At 52.7% G+C, this 18,399-nt stretch overlaps 10 protein-coding genes across 10 annotated transcripts; 3 read left to right on the forward strand and 7 right to left on the reverse strand.

The window, feature by feature from the left end:
- Positions 1-113: 113 nt before the first annotated feature.
- Positions 114-1,706, reverse strand: CLUP02_09282 (dipeptidase domain-containing protein; the record flags this gene model as incomplete). Its single annotated transcript, XM_049288261.1, has 1 exon — positions 114-1,706. The coding sequence occupies one exon, from the start codon at positions 1,704-1,706 to the stop codon at positions 114-116; it is 1,593 nt and encodes a 530-aa protein (XP_049145405.1).
- Positions 1,707-2,716: 1,010 nt separating this feature from the next.
- On the reverse strand, positions 2,717-4,376 carry CLUP02_09283 (uncharacterized protein; the record flags this gene model as incomplete). Its single annotated transcript, XM_049288262.1, has 4 exons — positions 2,717-3,340; positions 3,415-3,520; positions 3,575-3,920; positions 4,160-4,376. 4 exons carry the CDS (start codon positions 4,374-4,376, stop codon positions 2,717-2,719), a joined length of 1,293 nt encoding a protein of 430 aa, XP_049145406.1.
- Positions 4,377-7,252: 2,876 nt separating this feature from the next.
- CLUP02_09284 (uncharacterized protein) lies at positions 7,253-7,861 on the reverse strand (the record flags this gene model as incomplete). Its single annotated transcript, XM_049288263.1, has 2 exons — positions 7,253-7,692; positions 7,756-7,861. The coding sequence occupies 2 exons, from the start codon at positions 7,859-7,861 to the stop codon at positions 7,253-7,255; spliced, it is 546 nt and encodes a 181-aa protein (XP_049145407.1).
- Positions 7,862-8,499: 638 nt separating this feature from the next.
- Positions 8,500-9,898, forward strand: CLUP02_09285 (uncharacterized protein; the record flags this gene model as incomplete). The annotated part of the gene is made up of 5 exons (XM_049288264.1): positions 8,500-8,715; positions 8,783-9,513; positions 9,565-9,687; positions 9,769-9,811; positions 9,875-9,898. 5 exons carry the CDS (start codon positions 8,500-8,502, stop codon positions 9,896-9,898), a joined length of 1,137 nt encoding a protein of 378 aa, XP_049145408.1.
- Positions 9,899-9,921: 23 nt separating this feature from the next.
- Positions 9,922-11,187, reverse strand: CLUP02_09286 (uncharacterized protein; the record flags this gene model as incomplete). Its single annotated transcript, XM_049288265.1, has 2 exons — positions 9,922-10,406; positions 10,479-11,187. Coding segments are annotated over 2 exons (1,194 nt in total), but the record flags the coding sequence as incomplete, so codon positions are not given.
- A 1,103-nt stretch (positions 11,188-12,290) lies between these two features.
- On the forward strand, positions 12,291-12,705 carry CLUP02_09287 (ATP synthase subunit J; the record flags this gene model as incomplete). The annotated part of the gene is made up of 4 exons (XM_049288266.1): positions 12,291-12,339; positions 12,402-12,431; positions 12,550-12,600; positions 12,656-12,705. The coding sequence occupies 4 exons, from the start codon at positions 12,291-12,293 to the stop codon at positions 12,703-12,705; spliced, it is 180 nt and encodes a 59-aa protein (XP_049145410.1).
- A 682-nt stretch (positions 12,706-13,387) lies between these two features.
- On the forward strand, positions 13,388-14,444 carry CLUP02_09288 (serine hydrolase; the record flags this gene model as incomplete). The annotated part of the gene is made up of 2 exons (XM_049288267.1): positions 13,388-13,595; positions 13,726-14,444. The coding sequence occupies 2 exons, from the start codon at positions 13,388-13,390 to the stop codon at positions 14,442-14,444; spliced, it is 927 nt and encodes a 308-aa protein (XP_049145411.1).
- Positions 14,445-14,636: 192 nt separating this feature from the next.
- On the reverse strand, positions 14,637-16,281 carry CLUP02_09289 (PCI domain-containing protein; the record flags this gene model as incomplete). The annotated part of the gene is made up of 4 exons (XM_049288268.1): positions 14,637-15,254; positions 15,310-16,029; positions 16,083-16,139; positions 16,198-16,281. The coding sequence occupies 4 exons, from the start codon at positions 16,279-16,281 to the stop codon at positions 14,637-14,639; spliced, it is 1,479 nt and encodes a 492-aa protein (XP_049145412.1).
- Positions 16,282-16,332: 51 nt separating this feature from the next.
- CLUP02_09290 (uncharacterized protein) lies at positions 16,333-17,199 on the reverse strand (the record flags this gene model as incomplete). The annotated part of the gene is made up of 4 exons (XM_049288269.1): positions 16,333-16,396; positions 16,458-16,622; positions 16,910-16,975; positions 17,036-17,199. The coding sequence occupies 4 exons, from the start codon at positions 17,197-17,199 to the stop codon at positions 16,333-16,335; spliced, it is 459 nt and encodes a 152-aa protein (XP_049145413.1).
- Positions 17,200-17,278: 79 nt separating this feature from the next.
- Positions 17,279-18,033, reverse strand: CLUP02_09291 (uncharacterized protein; the record flags this gene model as incomplete). The annotated part of the gene is made up of 3 exons (XM_049288270.1): positions 17,279-17,408; positions 17,467-17,725; positions 17,925-18,033. The coding sequence occupies 3 exons, from the start codon at positions 18,031-18,033 to the stop codon at positions 17,279-17,281; spliced, it is 498 nt and encodes a 165-aa protein (XP_049145414.1).
- Positions 18,034-18,399: the final 366 nt, after the last annotated feature.

The raw sequence follows: 18,399 nt of genomic DNA on the forward strand, positions 1-18,399 counted from the left end.
TGTCTAGCTGTATGATACAGGCTTGTTGCTACTAAATATCTTTCAGGCGACGAAGCCTTATAGTAGGGCAATACAGCTGATAGGCTTCCCATAATATGACAGGGTATCGATAATCAGTGATGACGCTGAACAATCATCTTGTTCCTCACGCTTCTCCTGCGTCGAGTAGGATGCGCAGGCTGCTTCCAGATAGGTTGATCAGGATCATAACCAACAAGGCAGTTGACCGTCTCCGCGCCCTCGCCAGCATCGTTAATCTCGCTGCCGACAGGATTCTTCCATTGCCCAGTGAGCTTGATATATCCATCAAGAGCATCAGTCATTGTCTTGCCCAGCTCGAGCGCCTTGGCAGCTCTGCTGTGCGAGTAGTACGTGAGCAGCGAATGCGCCGCCTCACGCTCGTTGTTCTCGATGAGAACTCTAGCGCTTGTCTCGACCCAGTCCACGTCGCTGCGGCTCTGGTTCTCGAAGCCCGTGAGCATCTGCGTGACGATGGGCAGATAGATGTCTGGGGATGAGCACATGTAATACAGCACGCGCTTGAAGATGCGACCGGCAAAGACGCTCGCCTCCTGCAGCTGGAAATCCGGGTTCAGGAAGCTGCCCGAGGCGCCGGTGGTGAGATAGCGGTGCTCACCGAATTCGGGGGGCACGCTGTTGACACCGAGCCACCACGGCACGAATGGCGACGAGACGGAAGTCGCAGGAGCATTCCAAATGCGCAGCAGGTCCGCATCGATACCAGCTTTCAAGCTGACGATTTGCCCGTAGCCTGCCTCGTCATCGGCGATGCGCTTGTCGCGGACGCGCTCCATCAGCTTCTCCTCGGTGAGAGGAACCATCTCAAGGGTGGCGTTCTCGAGCGCGGCTTGGGACATGAACTTGAAGCCGCCGTCACGGGCAGTCATATTCTCGCCCTTTTCGCCGTACGCGTTGAAGATGTTGAAGGGCACGCCCCCGTTGGGATCCCACCAACCTTGCTCGACGGCAAAGGAGACAATGTTTTCGGAGCCCATATAATCGGAGCTGTTGGCAAAGTCGGTGGGAAAGTCCTCAATGTAGCCAGGGTATAGAACGCGGACCTCGTCGGTCTTGAGACGCTCTGCCGCCCATAGCTTCTTGCCGCCGGCCATCTCCCAGACAACCCAGCCCTCGTCCTTGTCGGCGACCAAGTGAGTGTTTCCGCCGTAAGTTGCCTCGCCGTACTGGTTCATCAAGTCGCCAATGATTTCCACGCCCTCTCGAGCAGTCCTAGCTCGTTCCATGACGATGCGCGCAAGGTCGCTGTACTGGATTCCGTGCTGCGGGGTCGGGGTCATGTTGACTAGCTCATCGCGGTTCTGCGCCCATACGTCACGGACGGTGACGCCGTTCTCGTTAAGGCCACCGTTGGTGAGCGGCGCTGGGAAGCCCTCGAAGTCCGAGTACTCCATCGACATGTACCGGTAGGTGTGGCTGACCTGCGCAATCGTAAAGAGCTCGCCGGGAATGCTGGCCTTGTCCGTCACGCCGACGGTGATCGTTGCGTTAGCCGCGTGGTCGGCGGCGGGAAACAGCTGGAGCCAGTGGGAGGAGACTTCTTCGCCGGTGCCGCCGACCATGACGCTCCCGTCGGCGGTGAGGTCCTTGCCGACGTAGAAGGCGTAGCTAGCGGAGGCCGGCCCGGCGAGGGCCGCTATGACAACGGCAGAGCTTTGGAGCATCATCTTTGCCTGTGATTAGCGAAGATGGCTCTGAGCGAGTTGGTTGAGGTGGACAAGAAAGAGGAACTGTCAAAAAAGAGGAACACAGCCCCTCATCAAGAGGGACTCTTCTCCTCACCCCTCGCTAGAGTCATTTTTCGGCAATGATGTCAAATGGAAGCCTCCGATGTTGACTTCGGAGTCGTGTTACCCCACACCGAAATTTCCGGTATCGCTAGCGGTGAAGATAACGGGTGCGCCAAGAACCGTCATTCTGCGCGGTAAACACACTTAAATGACAATGATAAGTGAACGACTGACAAGGATCATCTTGTCTCCCTGGAAATGACCCCATGGGTTTGCAGACGCGGTCCCTTGTTCCTGGGGAAATAATGGTTAGAATTACTACGTACCGCAATTCGACTCAATCGTTGATTGACTCGGGTAAATAAGCGACTAAAGTTGCCCCATTGGAGAACATTCCTGCAAGTCATGCTCCAATAGACTCGGACTATGATTCCGCATGCACACTCTCCATCCACATGTTGTGGAAGTTGTCTCTCAGCATGTCTTCGGACCTGATTGGCTATGAGTTGGACGTTACCCAGCTGATTTCTATTTTTTCACAAACTTCTCAATACGTTTACAACCTAGGGGCCCCCCATATTTCTAGTCAATATCTAGCAACGATCCAGCAAAGGATGACAACGGCGGCGAAGTTATCAAGGTCTTGTCACCGCGGTCTTTCCAATTGGAGTTTCGACCTATGGAGCGAGAAAAGACTTCGATGTTCAAGTTGCGAATTCAAAGTCATTGATACACCCATCTTCGATTAGCCCTGTAGTCACCTGTGGGGACTGCCGGACTACTCGCGTATTTTCCAATTTCCAGGTTCCAATGCTCTTCCCACGGGAGTTGTATATCCTCTCGAAGGGATCTAGGTATACTATTCGCGATAGGAAGCATCTCACCTCGCGCTGATAGTCTATAAACACTAGTGTCATCTTCTAAAGGAGCCCGAACAGGTTGCTTTCCTACTCCCTTAATATCGTTTCTCTGCTCTCGCTCCAATCCATCGTCCTTTTTGGGACCGCCTCGGAGCCGTTCCTAGTCGAGCTAAAATCTTGTAGTGACTGATAAGCACCAATTCTAGCCTGGCAGCCCTGACAATACATAGCCTCCGTATTTCCTCTCGATACCATCCCATCAGCAATCCACGTCAGTATTTTCCAAGCTGCTTGGAGAAAAAGGAGGTCCGCAAGCAGGATTGAAAACAACATGGCACCACCGTTCTTCTGTTGAGGAACAGAGCAAAGGTATTGGCTGACAATGGTAGCGTTGCTGCAACCCAGGGGTCCCATCATAGGCTGGAACTTATCGTAGCTATCCCGGAGCGTCACCAGGCTGCTATTCGTGTCATTCGATCTGGGGGCAGGAATTTGGTTGTATCGGTCTGACCCGTATAGTTGTGATCTGGAGCCGTTCAAAATCCGTCCGGGATCCCGGTTGTGATCGTCTGGTGCCAGGATTGCATACCGGAGCCCACGATCGTCCAGAAGGAGGTTCGGTGCCTGGCAGTTGCCTAAGTCTAGGGAAAGTAGAGAGAAGAGAATCTTTGAGGAGTGAAGCCCTTCTGTCAATGCTGGAGATCCGTACCACTGCTAATATTAGCTAAAATGTCTTCTCTCGATGGAAATTGCCTCCAAGTCCTAAAAGAAAAGGATTGACATACATCAGAATTGTAATCTTTGAGGCTTTTATCCATGTTCTTGTTGAGAATCGAGGAGTCCGTGTTTGCTAACCACCAGTAGAGGTCAAAAAACTGATCGGTGTAGATGCTAAATCAAGAAGTGAGCAAACGTGAGTTAGACAGATGAGCCATAGTGACCTACTATTCTCCTGGCTTGGGAGTGTAAGTAAATCCGCTACGGACGACATAGTTGTCGGAGCCATATATGTTCGTCATGTTTGCTGCAACTGTCATTACACCGCTCCAATATGCATTGAGCAGTCTGGTCCCCCACCACACGCTTGCGTGCGTTCCAGGATCATCTTCGATCACGTAGCTATAGGTATGATCCCCTCCACTATTTTCCTCAGTAACGAGCGTTATTATCACGGGACCGTCATCTGTCACAACAGTGCAGTCGACAGTTGCCTCCATTGTAGACTCCCCGTATGACAGCCACCATGAAGGAGCAGGCGGCACCGCCGTATCACTCTTCTTCATCTTCAGAACTATGCTTTTAGGTGAACAGCTTTCAAGAGTATTGTTTTTGTAATTCAAGCTCGACAATGAGTTCGTTCTTGAGTCCGAAATGGCCTTGATAATGTACCTAAAGCCCAGGTTTGAGGTGAAAAAGGAGTCGCCGATTGTAAACAGACGCGGTTGGCACTCTGCTTTTACATCGCTCCTCCAATTGAACGGAATCTTTCTGAACCATCTGGGATCACAATCTTAGCGTGATAATAATTACTGGCTACCGTTGCGCCGCCGACGTACTGTGCGTTTGAAAGGGCTTCGGTGCCATTGGGATCAGATGTATATAGAGGCTTCAAGTAGTATCCGTTTGCGCTCAGGTTTATTAAAGAGAGCAACACGGCGAGAATGACACCGCCAACCAGAACGACAGGCGTGAACCAGCGAAAAGGATACGGCTTGGAGATCGAGTACGAGAACCACGACCGATGCATCTTATTATTCGGACGCCGATAGCATTGCTGATTCCTTATCAAGTGATGGCTGTTGGCTTCAAAGCAGGCGATGATGTGTTTGGTCTGAACGGTGTTCGACAATCAGATGACCTTGATTTCTAGAAGTCGATCATCTACGTGCTGCCATGCAGTCTAAGGTAAGCCGGGGGCGCTTGAACTTATACTCTGCTGCTTACTATGATGTCACGAATCCTGAAGGGTAGCGGGACTCTCTGATTGGCGATGTAGACCAAGGCGAGACATTGAATTTAGGTATCAGTGGTTTCGCAACAGTGAACGAACCATGCCTTTCGCTGTAATCGCCGCTAATCTTCACCAATCGGGAGAGTCAGTCGTAGGATTCAGGATCGGTACTTTCGCTTGATAGTGTCCTAAATTTGGCTCTACTTGCAGACCCCTGAAATCCTACGTGACTGCCTAGACAGTAGCGTCTTATTTGCGTCTTAGGTGCACACAGTGCCCATGTATCACGCAGGCCTAATTGCGCTCACTCAAATCCAACCCAGCTGCGTATCAATAGACTTCGTTCGCGTACCTTTAGCGACGAGGAGCTTTACCTTTGGTCTATGGCCTGACTGGAATTCTAGGCTTGCCAGGTGCGACCGTTCAATACAGGCTGCCAGCATCGAGCAATCTAAGCACAACCTGCCTGGGGGTCGACATATTGATCCAGGTATATCCGGTATGAGGCGATGGCGTGCAGGACGATATGCTTGGGATGTCATAGTTTCATAGATCACGTGTGGATATTATAGCTTAGGTAGGCGGTTCCAGTCATACGTGGTGTCCATACTGCAACTTCCTAGTAACAATCAGTTGCATTGAAAGGGATATATTGATATTTACACCACTTCGCTAGCAAAATCTATCAAGGAGCGCATTGGCAGTTGCTTCACGTCATTATCAGCAAGGTGAAGTCATACGTGGAAGAGCAAGACTTTGACTCACCAAACAGTTGAGGTCAACTGGGTGCACTGCTTGTATTGCAGCTCAGGGTTGGTACACTGCGGAAGCAACAGTCAGCTCGCTGAATCTATTGACTTGAACCCCTATTTAGGAAGGTAAACTGACGACCAGTTTGTCGCGGACACTGGGGCAAGGGTCAACAGGCGCAGGAGGCGGCCTGGCCAACGCAGCACCGAAGACTGCAAAGAAAACGAAGGCGGAGAGCTGCATTTTGGCGTAGTAATTGAGAACGGGCGAGACTTGGAACTGGACTGTTCTGCCTATGATAAGTCGAGGAATTCTGGAACTTTTTATACGGACGAGTTGACTCGCTGTGAGCGAGACAATCAGGCCTGGCGAAGGAATTAGTACAGCTTCGGCAAGCAGTTCCGGGTCGGTGTTCCTTACAGGTCCGATGCAATATAGCAAACTTCGCTTCCTTCTAGTCTAAACTCTGTTTTGGTAAATTCAGTATACAGGTGCTTCGATACGGGGAACTTTTGCCGGCTTTAGACAAGTGAATGACTCAAGATTTCGTGACTGATCATGCCGAATCGCAACAAATTGACAACCGGCCCCGACCGCTCGCAAGTGAAGGACGCATTTCGAGCACTTTGAGTTTAAGAAACTCCCCAGAACCAAGATCATTGCGGCGTTGTGTCCCGAACCCGTAAGTGATAAGCTTTGCCGCTGACCTGGTCGGGAGTGCATATAGAACCTCCTGCCGCTTTGGATCATAGGAACATCTGGAACATAGGGGTGGAATGCATCTTAGGGGGACGGCTATTCCGCACCCACATGAAGGCTATCCCGCACCCATACTAGGCCCAATTAAGCAAATAATGGGCTACACGTGACTGCACCGCCGCAGCAGCCACATTTGACCCGGAATTTCTATCATTCCGGCAGTTTCGAGAGGATTGGAAGGCGCACCTTCCACTGCTGCACCTTCCACTGCTGCACCTTCCACCGCTGCACCTTCCACTGCCTGCTGCACCTTCCACTTTGCCCTCTTTTATAATGCCGCCTATGCGCGCTTTTCGGAGTCAGAACCACGACTTCAGAAGCCAGTCTTTGCTCAGGGGAAATACTTCTCTAGAGCTTATATTTTGGTGCTCAAAAAGGTACCTATCCTGCTTTAAAAGTAACTAAAAAAGGAAGTATTGGATAGAAAAGACGCGTCGAAACAGGAACAACAGGAAGGCGCGCCCTGGCCTAACGTGTGACTGCTTTTTGGCAGTATAGTCACGTGTAGTCACGTGCAGTCACGTGTAGCCCATTATTTGCTTAATTGGGCCTAGTATGGGTGCGGGATAGCCTTCATGTGGGTGCGGAATAGCCGTACTCCATCTTAGACCTTGCAAAGGGCCAATCTAGTTTAGGCGTTTGCTTGCTGAAGCTGTTTCCACAGGTCAGCGGTTTCCTAAGGTTGAACATAGCAGTATAGTCGGTGTCGGTCAGCGGAACTTGGAACTCTCACCGAGCATTAGCCAGCGAAGCGGGTGCTGTGTTTGAATTGCGGCGAGTTGATGACATAATTTAGTCCGATTAAGTCCGTTAAACGAGCGGCCATGTTCATCCCACTGGAACGCAATTAATTTGGGTTTGGTCAAAAGATTTATTGAGGCCTAGTGGCCGGGTATCATAACATCCCACCGAATCCCGCTACTTTAAGGACTCGAGAAATATCTAAGGACTCGAGAAATCACTCGAGAGGGTCTGCCGGTAATGGATAGCTCAGAAATGTCTGATTACAGGAGAAATCTGGTTATCAGGTCGCAGGCCATGGTGCATGACCTCTGAGCCAGGCCGGTCCGGCTCTTGAGAACGCCTCGAAGGCACAGAGCCGAGTTGAACTTCGTCAGTCTTCGCAAGGGCAGCAAAACGCATCTCCAAGGACTTTCAGAGTATCACCGAAGCCTCACAGTAACTTCGAGGCAGCTGATCTTCCTTACACGACTCTCCTCACCGAATCCCTCATCCTCTTCTTCGAGCACCACATCATCGACTGTACCCACGGTCTTGGTCCTCACCTCGACCTCGCAGTCGCTCTGCTCTGTAAACCAAGCTGCGATGCTGAGGACCTTCTCAATTGCTCTGCCTGTGCCGAGCACGATAGCCTCTCCATTCCCTCCTTTGGTGCCGTTGTCGCGATGGAGCAGGTCGATGCGCTGGTTGAGGTTCATGCCCCTCGTCGACGGCGCGTTGCCTTTGAGAGACTTGTCCAGTTGCTTGCGGACACGTGAGACTGCTGACATGAATGGTGTCGACGCTGACACGTAGATGAGTTGTGATTTTGATGAGTTGGGTTGTTGACGGCGAGGCAAGGCACGCTTTTGAATTTTGGAGCCTGAAATTGGGTTAGGCGAAGACTCATCCGACGGGGAAACTAGGTTTGGAGTGGCTGGCTTACCTTCAGGCAGCCGAGGCAACTTGTTCATAGTGGAAGACGACTGTCTTGTAGAGGATGAATTATCTCTGCCAGCCTGGCCTTGTGTTGTTGACCGAGTCGGCGCCATGCTAGGCCAGGCAGCTGCGTGGGTGTGAGTGAGTCTGAGACTTGAAATCCTTTCTGCCTTGACGGTTTGCGGATCTCGATGGCGTGTATGAGGTTCAAAAGGGTCTCGTCAGATCAGAGTGAATAGGAGTTCTCTGAGTTTACCTAGCTGTGTGGCTCTAAGATACGCCGGCCTGGAATGTTCAACATCGAAAAAGATGCTGAACCGTCCCCCGGATAAGAAAAGTGCATGGAGTGGGCCCAGACTCCGTCTGCAGCGGCGGGGCAGGCGCACCTTCCTCCGCTAAATCGGTTCGGCCCCCACTTAAGAAGGCACCGCGCACCGACCACCCTGGTCCAAAGCCTCCCGCGATGACGAGATGCCCTCTAGAGCTTCAAACTGTCCACCATGAGCTAATCGAATAACACCAATCGCCCTGTTGCGGCTGCCTACGAACTGTTTTACCAGACAAGTCAAGTCTCACGAGCTGTCGAAGCGGAAGCGAACCTGAGTTGACAGCATGTCAATAGCAATCTGGCCTCCGGTATCCCCAGAGGAGCTGATAAAAGGGAAACAGGAATGCCTCGTACGTACCCTCGCCGTCTCTGCTTGCCCCGCGTCGAACCCCTAATCATTGGATCCCAATCTCGGAAGACACAATGCTAATCAGACCCGACAAACTCTCACAGGCCCGCGAGCTAGAATGGATCGTCGTAGAAACACACGCGATCCTTAAGGACATCCGCCACGGCCTCCAGGACTGCTACGCTCTTCTGGCGCCCATCGACCCGGGAAGCACCCTCGTCATGAGCACGCAGCGTAACGAGCGCGTAAAGGGAACAGTGACCCGGGTCGGCACGCGGATAATCAAAGGCGTAGGTCTATTCTCTGCCGACTACCTCTCTCTTTCGCAACTACGAATCCGCGGCTGACACCTTCAAGACAATCCATCTCCAGCTCAAAACCCTCCCAACGCAGACGTTGAACCTCGACGCCTCGCACCCAGTCCACATCGCGGCTCTCGAAACAATCCACACACACCTAACAGAATGCCTCGACCTTCTCTCCCTCACAGACACACCGAGCCCTTCCAATAACCCTTCTCAGCTCGCCGCCCAGCTGCGCATCATCGCCGCCTCCCTCAACGAGTCCTCCTCTCTCCTCAAGGGCCCGGCCCTGAACGAAGTCGATCACAGCTGGCAGACCGACTCCTGTCCGCCCGTCCACTTTAGCCCAACCCTCGGGCCAAATATCAGCGTTCACCTAGGCCTCCAAGAATCGAGTCTGGTCCTCTGGTTGCGCGCTCTCGAACCCGTTGATTCGCCGGTACACTTCGGCACCAAGCTCGGTCTAGCCTTGGGAACGGTCCGAAGACTGGAACACGACGAGATGGACCGCCCTTTCCGGTTCACGTATAGCACCGTTACGGATGGCGGGCTGAAGCACAGGCATGGCACGGCGCATCCGAGGAGCAGCGGAAGCAGCCCCAGCGGGCTGGGTACACCCTCCAGTAATGGAGAAGCTACGGAGGTCTTTGTGAGGGAGAAGGTGCGGGTTGAGAGTCTGCCAGATCCCAATCTCATGTCTCTGTCTGCAAAGTTGGTTGCCTTGGGTCACACGCTGGCCAGTGCTAGGAGAAATCTAGCAGCCGTCATGGGTGAGGAGTTCGACGAGTGAAGCAATCTGTAAATGTAGTTATATACCCAGGAGTTCGGCAGGCTAAGTTGGCATGTCTTTGGCAAGGTTACTGTCTTCAAATTCCTATGTGCTGGTCTTGTTTACCAGGATTCTGTACACATACAAGTCGCCAAATGGGAGCCTTATTCCATGATCAAACCAAGCCATCTGTCTTCCTAAAGCTGGAAAACGTAATCCCTAAAGCAGTTCATCCCTAGTTGCCTTCGCTGGCCTCACACACGCTGGACCAGGATGATTCCTCACATCGGTCAGCGTACCCAGTGTGTTGGCCTCGTTGGCATCGACAAATGAAAGCTGATATGGGCGATATGTAGAAGCATGCGATGCCACGCATAGCAGAAACGCGGCCGAGCTGAGTAAGAGTCCAAAAAACCCCCCCACGATTACGCCACAGGAGACCAGGGCATCGGGATCAGGATTCTCGACTTCATGCTCTGAATAAGAGGCACAGTCTTGTGGACAGTCTCGCTCCAGCCCTCGACGCTCCAGCTCTTCTCGCGGCGGATCTTTCGCTCCTCGAGGTTGGCGAACTGCCATAAGTGGTGAACGGTGTTCAGGTCTCCTATCTGCACAAACCAAGCGCCGACACCCTCCATGACTTCGCGTCTCGCCTTGAGGCCGCGTCTCCAGTGGGTCTCCCACTCGAGGAGGTTGCCGGGGTGGAGAGTGTATGATCGCAGCTCGAAGATGCCGCCAAGCTGGCGGGGAGGCGTGGTGGGCCAGAAGGAGAACTCCTGCATGAGGGATGTCTTCTTCGAGGTGATGAGGCTCTTAAGCTTCTTATCGAACTCGGCGAATTCGGGGTGCGAGCCAATGTTGTGGATTGACTCGTGGTAACCCTGGTAGCGCTGGTACTCCCAAATATGGACTGTGACCCTAATATTAGCATCATGTGGTTTCGCTTCAGCATGGGTTGTTTTTTCTCGGCAAGGTAACATACCAAACGTATCACAGTCTCCAACTTCGGTTCTCCAGCTTCCAACTAGATGGACCTTATTCTCGGGCATGGAAGCCATGCGCGGGTACCAGCTGCCGACAAGCTTGGTGTACTCCTCCACCTTGTCGGGCTTGACCTCGTGCTGGACGATCGAGTGGACGTACTTGCCTCGGGCAAGGACCTGACTGAAGCTCGCCTCGAGCTGAGCATCGAGTTCGCGACCTTCCTTTGTGCCGTAGATGAGGTTGGTCAAGGGGCCAGCCTTGCGCGAAGGCTCCTGGGTGGCCTCGGCCTTCTGTCCTGAAGTAGCACTCACGGATGAGTCCTGGGCGGGCTCAGAGGAGGAGGCAGGGGAGGAGGAGGATTGAGTATACGCACTTGCTTCCCGCTGTTTCTGCTGCTCGACCAACTGCTCTCGGAACTGCTTCGATTTGTCGTTGAAGGAGGCGACGCTCTTGGGCGCGGCGCTGACGTCGGCCATGGAGGGCACCTTGAGCTGCTGGCTCGTGGAGCTGAAAGCTCGCAGCGCGGAACGCGGGGTCGCCGCGCCGGCTGCTCGCACCAATCGCTGGCTCAGCATCTTTGCCTTTGGTGGTTTGGGGAGGGGATTGGGCAAAGAAAGGATGTTTTTGGAGAAGGTAGGTGAGATGAGGAGGTATATGGTGACCAAGAGGTGTCGTTTCTTCTTCTGCTTGAGCCAAGGGACGTTTTGTCTACTCAAACAAAGGTGACAAAACGTGCTCTTTGTTCAGCAAGAACAAGCCTCTGGTACGGGATGTGAAGGAGGAAGGAGAGCGAATTCGATACGTCTCGATCGGCAAGAAGCAGGAAGCACCCGAGAGCAGGGATTTATCACAGGACGGGAAGCAAGTCGGCGTGCAGAAAGGGCGTTTGGAGGCGGCGGCGGACGGACGGTTAGGTTGGTACGCTGGTTTGTGGTGGTAGTAGCAACCTATGCAAAGGTAGCGGTTAGGTGTCAAGGTGGTGGTGGTGGTCTCGCCCGTGCTTGAAATGGCAGTCTAGGCAAATGGGATGGATATAATTGGATGAGTTGAGGAGGAGGTCGGGCTACAACCGTGCAACAATGGTGTGTGTCTCTCGTTCTCTGCAGATTCCCCCGCACTTTCTGGTAAAGTGAAGGCGGTAGTAGTAGAGGAGTGAAAGGAGAGAGCTTCAGGAGGAGGAGGAGGTGTGTGTGTGTGGCAGGGACAAGATGAATGTGACACAAGGGAGGAGATGTTTGGCTTGCTACACTACGAGTTCGGGGTCTGGCACCACCACCACGCCAATTCCTAGGTCCCAAGTCCAACTCAGCCCCCAGAACCTGGGGAAAGCTCTCGCCGCGGCCTGCCACGGCACGGGGGAACGGGTTGCGGGTGAGCGAACCTGGAAGCTGAAGCTTGCTAAGGTCACGGGTGGGTACGTAGGTATCACCTCCAAATGCGCCCAGATGCGGAGAAGCGTCGAATGATGTCACATGAGAACCGGGGTAGAAGGGGGTGGATCCGACCTTGAGGAGACAAACGGAAGATCATTGCTGCGGTAATCCGATTATGCTCTTTTCTCGTGACAACCTGAAAGTAACAGGCCCGTGCCCGGAAAAGACCAGAAACGGACGATACTCCACTATTTCGCATCTGTCGCGGCTGTGGCCTCAGGCCACACTTTGCTCGGCTACGGGTCCAGCCGCCGAAACCGAAAGCTCAATCGGAGGAAAAAGGCTCGTTTTGATAGCTTCACATCGAACCTCCGAATACCGCCCGCCATCTAGACCCCTTCAATTTCTCCCCTGCAACCCACATCACAACCGTCAAGATGACCTGGCTCGGAGCTCGCGCACTCAAGAAGTACCCCACGCCCGTCCGTACGTATTCCTTGAAGACCGTCCCTGCGAACCCGTCGCGCAATCGCTGACCTCCCTTACAGTTAAGCCGATGGCGCCTTTCTTCGCTGCCGGTATGTACGAGTCCTCCGATGAACTCTGAATCCCGAGCGAATCAATTTGCAAAGAACACGAGAAAGAGAGCGAGAAGACTAGCGACGTGAAGCGCAGCGTGTGCTGATAATTCTGCAGGTCTGGTCATTGCCTACGGCATCAACTCCGCTCAGAACGCCATGATGAAGTGTACGTCGCGCAAACGAGGAACTCCCGATAGGACGCATACTAATGTTATACACAGCCGACGAGTGGAAGAACGATGCCCGCAACCCTCTCGCCAAGAAGCATTAAATTCGCAATGGAGTAGCCTAGGCTATACGGGGAGAAGGCCGAGCAACGGGAAACGTGTCGAGGATATAGACCCGCCAACGCGTTTTCTTCATGGACGCTGTATCATAGACGCACGGCTCGCATGCAATTGAGCTGTTGTACTAATGTACCGATGCCACACGTGCCATAACAATCGAGAACTGCGGGCGCTCTGTGCCTATTCGGTGCGTGAAAGCGTCAGCAATCCGACATGACTGCGCCATTTGCTGTGTAATGACTCTGTACGCGGCATCTGCCGGATATCATTGCGTGAGAGAGAGGAGGTTTCAAAGTCGACAACCAAGAGGGGCGGTCGTCAATTCTGGAGTTGAGTCGCAGTATCACAAAGCGAGGCTCGGACGGACGGCATGCGTATCACGTGACACTGGATTGTCGACAACTCTACCATTGATTATGATAGAACAAATTAACAGATGACGTACTGTACTAGAATGATATAAAACTAGAATTGACCATATGAGACTTCATCGGACTTCGAGGAGTGATGCAATCGGTTATCGTGGCTCTAGTCCTTATCGCCGTCTCAATTCCTCTTCCTTTCGGCGAAGAGTCAACTGTGGATTTGTCAGTATCCACTTTACACTGTCACTGAACACCTCGACTTCTCAACACGCCCTTTTAACTACACCGTAGATACACACACATGATAACTTCACTTCACTTACGTCTTAGAGCTGTTGCTTCTATCTCTAGAGTTTCTCAGTTTTCTGCCAAGAGCGTCAATAATACCCACTCATACTTCAGCCACATCTTCACCTGCAAAATGTCGACGGCAGCAGGCGCAACCCCGAACGGCTCAGCAGCAAAGAAGCCCAACGGAAAGAAAGAGATTAAAATTCTCATGCTTCACGGTAAGATATGTGCCCTATTCTCGTACTTTGTATAGAACGCCAAATTAGTCGTCCAGACCCAGCCCATAATCAACATTTCTTCTCCATGACCCCTCCCCAAATCTCATCAAAACCTCACTAACACTCCAAGGCTACACCCAGTCCGGGCCCCTCTTCCGCTCAAAAACCCGCGCCCTAGAGAAACTCATCGCAAAGTCCTTGGGCCCCTTCAACCTCGCCCCGACACTCTTCTACCCAACTGGACCCTCACAGCTCTCCCCGCGCGACATCCCAGGCTTCGTCCCGGACGAATCCGCCAACGGCGAGGACCAGGAAATCGACGCCTGGGCCTGGTGGCGCAAGGACGAGTCCTCGGGCTCTTACCGCTTCCTGGACCAGGGCATCTCCACTGTAGCCGAAGCGGTCCGCGAGGCCGGCGGCGTCGACGGTGTAGTGGGTTTCAGCCAGGGCGGTGCCTTTGCTGCGCTCCTGGCGGCCATCTTGGAGGGTCCGCATCGCGATGAGAAGATGCCGGAGGACCTGAAGGCTTCGGCGCAGGCGTTGCGGGAAGCTAACGGTGGGAAGCCGTTCAAGTTTGCAGGCATTTACTCTGGTTTCTTTGCGCCGCCTGAGGAGTTGCAGTGGGCTTACGAACCCAAGATCAAGACGCCTACACTGCATTTCCTTGGTAGCTTGGACACTGTCGTTGAGGAATCAAGAAGTCAGGGGCTTGTGGACCGTTGTGAGGAGCCGATGGTCGTTGTCCATCCCGGGGGCCATTACGTGCCTATTACCAAGGAGTGGGCCATGCCGCTGATCGGCTTCCTCAAGAAGATTGCCGATGAAGAGACAGCGAAGAGCAACATTTAGATGTCAGTCACACATTACGAACGAATGAATTGGGTAGGGGTATAGATAGGTACATCAAGGGCTATGGTTCATCATAGAATAGACCGAAGCATGTTTTACACATCCCAGCCTGGTTCATTGCCTTCGTCTAAGATAGTGTTCTACAATTACACGCCGTAACCCATGCCGAAACCCCGGCACCCATCCAGACGTCTAATGCGCCTTAGCAGACTTTCCCTTGCCCGACTTGGACGCGCCAGGCTGAATGTTGGCCATCATCTCCTCCTTAGTAATGAGATGATCAATACGCTCGAGGTGACCCAGCAAGCTCTTCATGTTGGAGCTCCACTCATTCAAGATGTCATCTGCATCTCTGGGCTTCGCGAAGCTCACAATGCGCGCAGGGCGATCGATCTTGGCGTAGATAGTCTTGGAGGTAACTAGCTCGCTAATGTACTTCTCCGTCTCGTCCTCAGTGAGATCCAGCAGCTGGGTAAGGCGCTGAGTCTGGATGCGGGTGTAGTACTTGGCGACCACACGCACATTGTGCTCGATGACTCTCTTGCGGAGATCCAACCAGCGCTGGTGCGCCTTCTCGTCGTCCGACTGACCGGCCTGGGCGTCGAAGACATCGGTTTCGCACAGGTGAGGGCCGAAAGTCTTTGCAACCTCTGGCCAGCGCATGAGCTCGTGGACTGTGAAAAGCTTAAGAAGCTCGGCCTCCTGGGTGACTTGGCCGATTCTAGAGTCCTTCTGGATTCTGTGCAGCAGATCGTGCTGCTCGTTGTCGTGAGGGGCAAGAATGACGAAGTAAATAATGCGTTGGAGGACCTAGAGATTGTTTGTAAGCAGTTGTACTTGTCATAGCCGAGAGTGTTGATCTTACAGGGTGGAGCTTCTTGGGGTCTTCCTCGACGGCCTCAGTGTCCAGAACCTGGCGATAGTGCTTGCAGACGTCAAGGTACTTGTCATCATGCTTCGCAAGGATGATCTGTTGCTCGTAGTACCGCAGCTTCAGGTCTGTTGTGTCATCCTCCTTCTCTTCGGGGACTTCCTCGCCTCTCGCCTTCTTCTTCTCGCGCTCCTTCTTCTCCTTCTCCAGCTGCTCGGGCGTCTTCTTCGGCTTTCGCGACAGGTATCGGGTGCTGATCTTCCTGCTTAGAATCTGTGCTTGAGTCCAGTCGCCAACCTCAATGCAGAGAGCGACTTGTGCGAGGATGAATTCGGTCTTCTCTCTTCGGTCCATAGATCCGAACGTCTCGACCTGGAGCTCGCAGAGGATATCTGTCGCCGCTTTGAGGTCGCCCTGCTCCTTCTTGATATCGGACAGAGTCTTGGTCACACGCGCACGCTCGACTTCGACAAAGATCTTTCCCTCGGTGACCGTCCGCAGTGTCTCGATGACGGTAAGCTTGGTTTCGATATTCGGGGTAGAGTCGAGGAAGCCCATGACCGCCTGGACCATCTTGGTGATAGCTTGCTTGAGCTGTCCATGCTTCTTCGAGAGAATCAGGACCTGCTCATTCATCAAGCTCCAGTCCCCGGCATTCTTGGTGATGTTGACAATGGCGATGAGTATACGCGATGTCGATGCGAGATCTGAGGACTGCGCTCCGTTAGCACGTCAGCATCTGGGGAAGGGAGGGGTAGCTTGCTCACCTGACGGGTCTGCTTCTCCAAGACGCTCAGCTTCTCGATGGCAGCTGAGATATCGCTCTGTACAAATATCAGTATTCATTGCATAGCCACGTCAATTCCGGGCTGCAATTCGCACCTTTGCGAGCTTCTCTGCCTCCGGGATCTGCTTGTCCGTCTCCTTCGAGAAGTCCTTCTCGGGCTTCAAGGCTGCCTCCGACATGCTGGGCGATAGTTCGAGGGTTCTATTTGTGTTGAAGGTAGCGACGCGAGTTCAGATCGGAATCGTGGCTGCGGTGGATTGGCAGTTGAAAAGGCTGTCGGTTGGGAAGGTGAGGCTGATTTGGTTGTTTGTTAGAATCGAAGGCTCCCGCAGCTACGCAACATGCTCGTGCCTACCTGACCTCACCCTGGCCGCAGTGCTCAGGAACCCGGATTAGGTAAGGCGGGGCAGAGCTGGCACGGAGGGACGTACCTTTTCCCGGCCCTGCCTTCCTGCTTCCATCGATGGTCTGTGCATGGTGGCTTCCAGCAACTATTGGCATTCTTTCCTTTCTTTTGGCTCTTGTTGATGGATGGCAGACGGATCATATTCTTGCCGGCGAGTACGCGACGTTCCAGAATCAAAATCAAATATCGAAAGAATCAATGAGTCTCCTCTCCATAGACTTCATAGGATATGAGGAGGAATCGTATGTTCAGATTACCTCACTGGGAAGCTGAACTGAAGTTACTGCTTGATTGCCAATTTACGCAACCTTGTTTTGCTTGTGTCTACCGTTAAGCAGATTCCATCAACGTATTTCGTATGCCCTTAGAATTTTACACAGCTTGTCATTTCGACCTGCTACATTTTTTCAACAAAAATAATCCTATCAGCGTCAATCTCCCATTCTCGAATCTTGAATGGATTCGACCTGCGATTTCTTCAATAAAGCCCTCGCAGCCTGGCATCGCGATTATGATGACATAGTCACTCCCATGACCCCGAAGCCTCTTCTATTTGTGTCTGTATGGGACAGTTGCAGCGTGTGCGCACGCCTGGCTCGGAGTGCTTCAGATAGGTAAAGAAGCAGATGCGCGGGATCCGCGGGACAAGCTCTTGCTCGCAGCTCAACAGTTTATGTGGCCCAGTTTCCATGGTCGGGAACAGATTATGTAGTATTTGAAAAACATTATATACTAAGAAGAGCTTATGCTATCGGCGGACAAAGCAATATTTAGGGGTTGACAGGTGGGGGAGTGCTATCAATGACAATCGTCGTAGGGTTGACCTGGTTGCAGAGCAAGTCTCCAAGGCCCCCGGCATGGCAGTATGTGAAAACATCGCCCTCGCCCCAGTAGCCGAAACTATTTGCCCTCGTCAGCTCGTCATCGTTCTCAGGTTTCATGATTAAAAGTAACTTACGCAAGGCCAAGCTCGTGGTAGATGCGCAGGGCAAACTCAGTCTCCTTGCCCGGACGGATTGTGAAGCGGTACTTGGACTCGCCGCAGGTAATCACATCGGAAGGAACACCGGTCGCACCCTGGCATGCCAGATCCGTGGCGTTATTGCCAGAGAGAAGGAAGCTGACGTTGGTGACTGTTCCATTTTGCTGCTTACGGACAGAGAGGTCGGCGATGTCAATGTTCTCGTACGGGCGAGGCTCTTCCGTCTCTTGGGGTGCTGGGGCAGCGAGGGCAGCAACGCCGAAGAGGCCAGTGACGGTAGCGAGAGTGAACTTCATTTTTGCAATTCAAGGTCGGTCTTTGATCGTTTCTGGTGATGTTGGCAATAGTCAAGATTCTGTTGCACAACTAGTAAGGGTGGTTATGAAAGTAAAAAATCCAGCTTGGAAGAGGCTGCGCGGTGGTCGGTTATATACTTGCGATGGGCTCCAGATACCGGTCCATAAGATCATCATCGCCAAGTCGGTTTGGTCGGGCAAGCGAGGTTGGTGATTTCGACGTCACCGTCGCTTGGGAGGTAACCATTGTGTGGGGAATGCCTGTCCGGCAAATCCCAAAATGGCTGTGTTCTCGTAAACGAAACTATGACAGTGTTGGAAGCGGGTAAACACAAATGACTAGCAATTCTGTCTCACTCTCAACTGCTCCCCTCTTGAAAGGTTCTGTCTCATGGGTAATGCCAGAAATAGCACATGAGATGAACTGTTCAATTCTCCACATCGATCACGAACTCTAATTTGACCGGGGCACTAAGACCACAACTTCTGTAAAGCTTTTATCTAGTGAAGGCTGGGATCCTGGGATTTGGGGCTGGTAATACCTACAGGGCAGGTTTTTCTTTCCACTGGAAATAGTGACGCTTACAGGGAGGCAATAAGTCCAGGGGAGTAA

This window comes from Colletotrichum lupini, chromosome 4 (assembly GCF_023278565.1).
Source record: "Colletotrichum lupini chromosome 4, complete sequence".
Classification (NCBI taxonomy): domain Eukaryota; kingdom Fungi; phylum Ascomycota; class Sordariomycetes; order Glomerellales; family Glomerellaceae; genus Colletotrichum; species Colletotrichum lupini.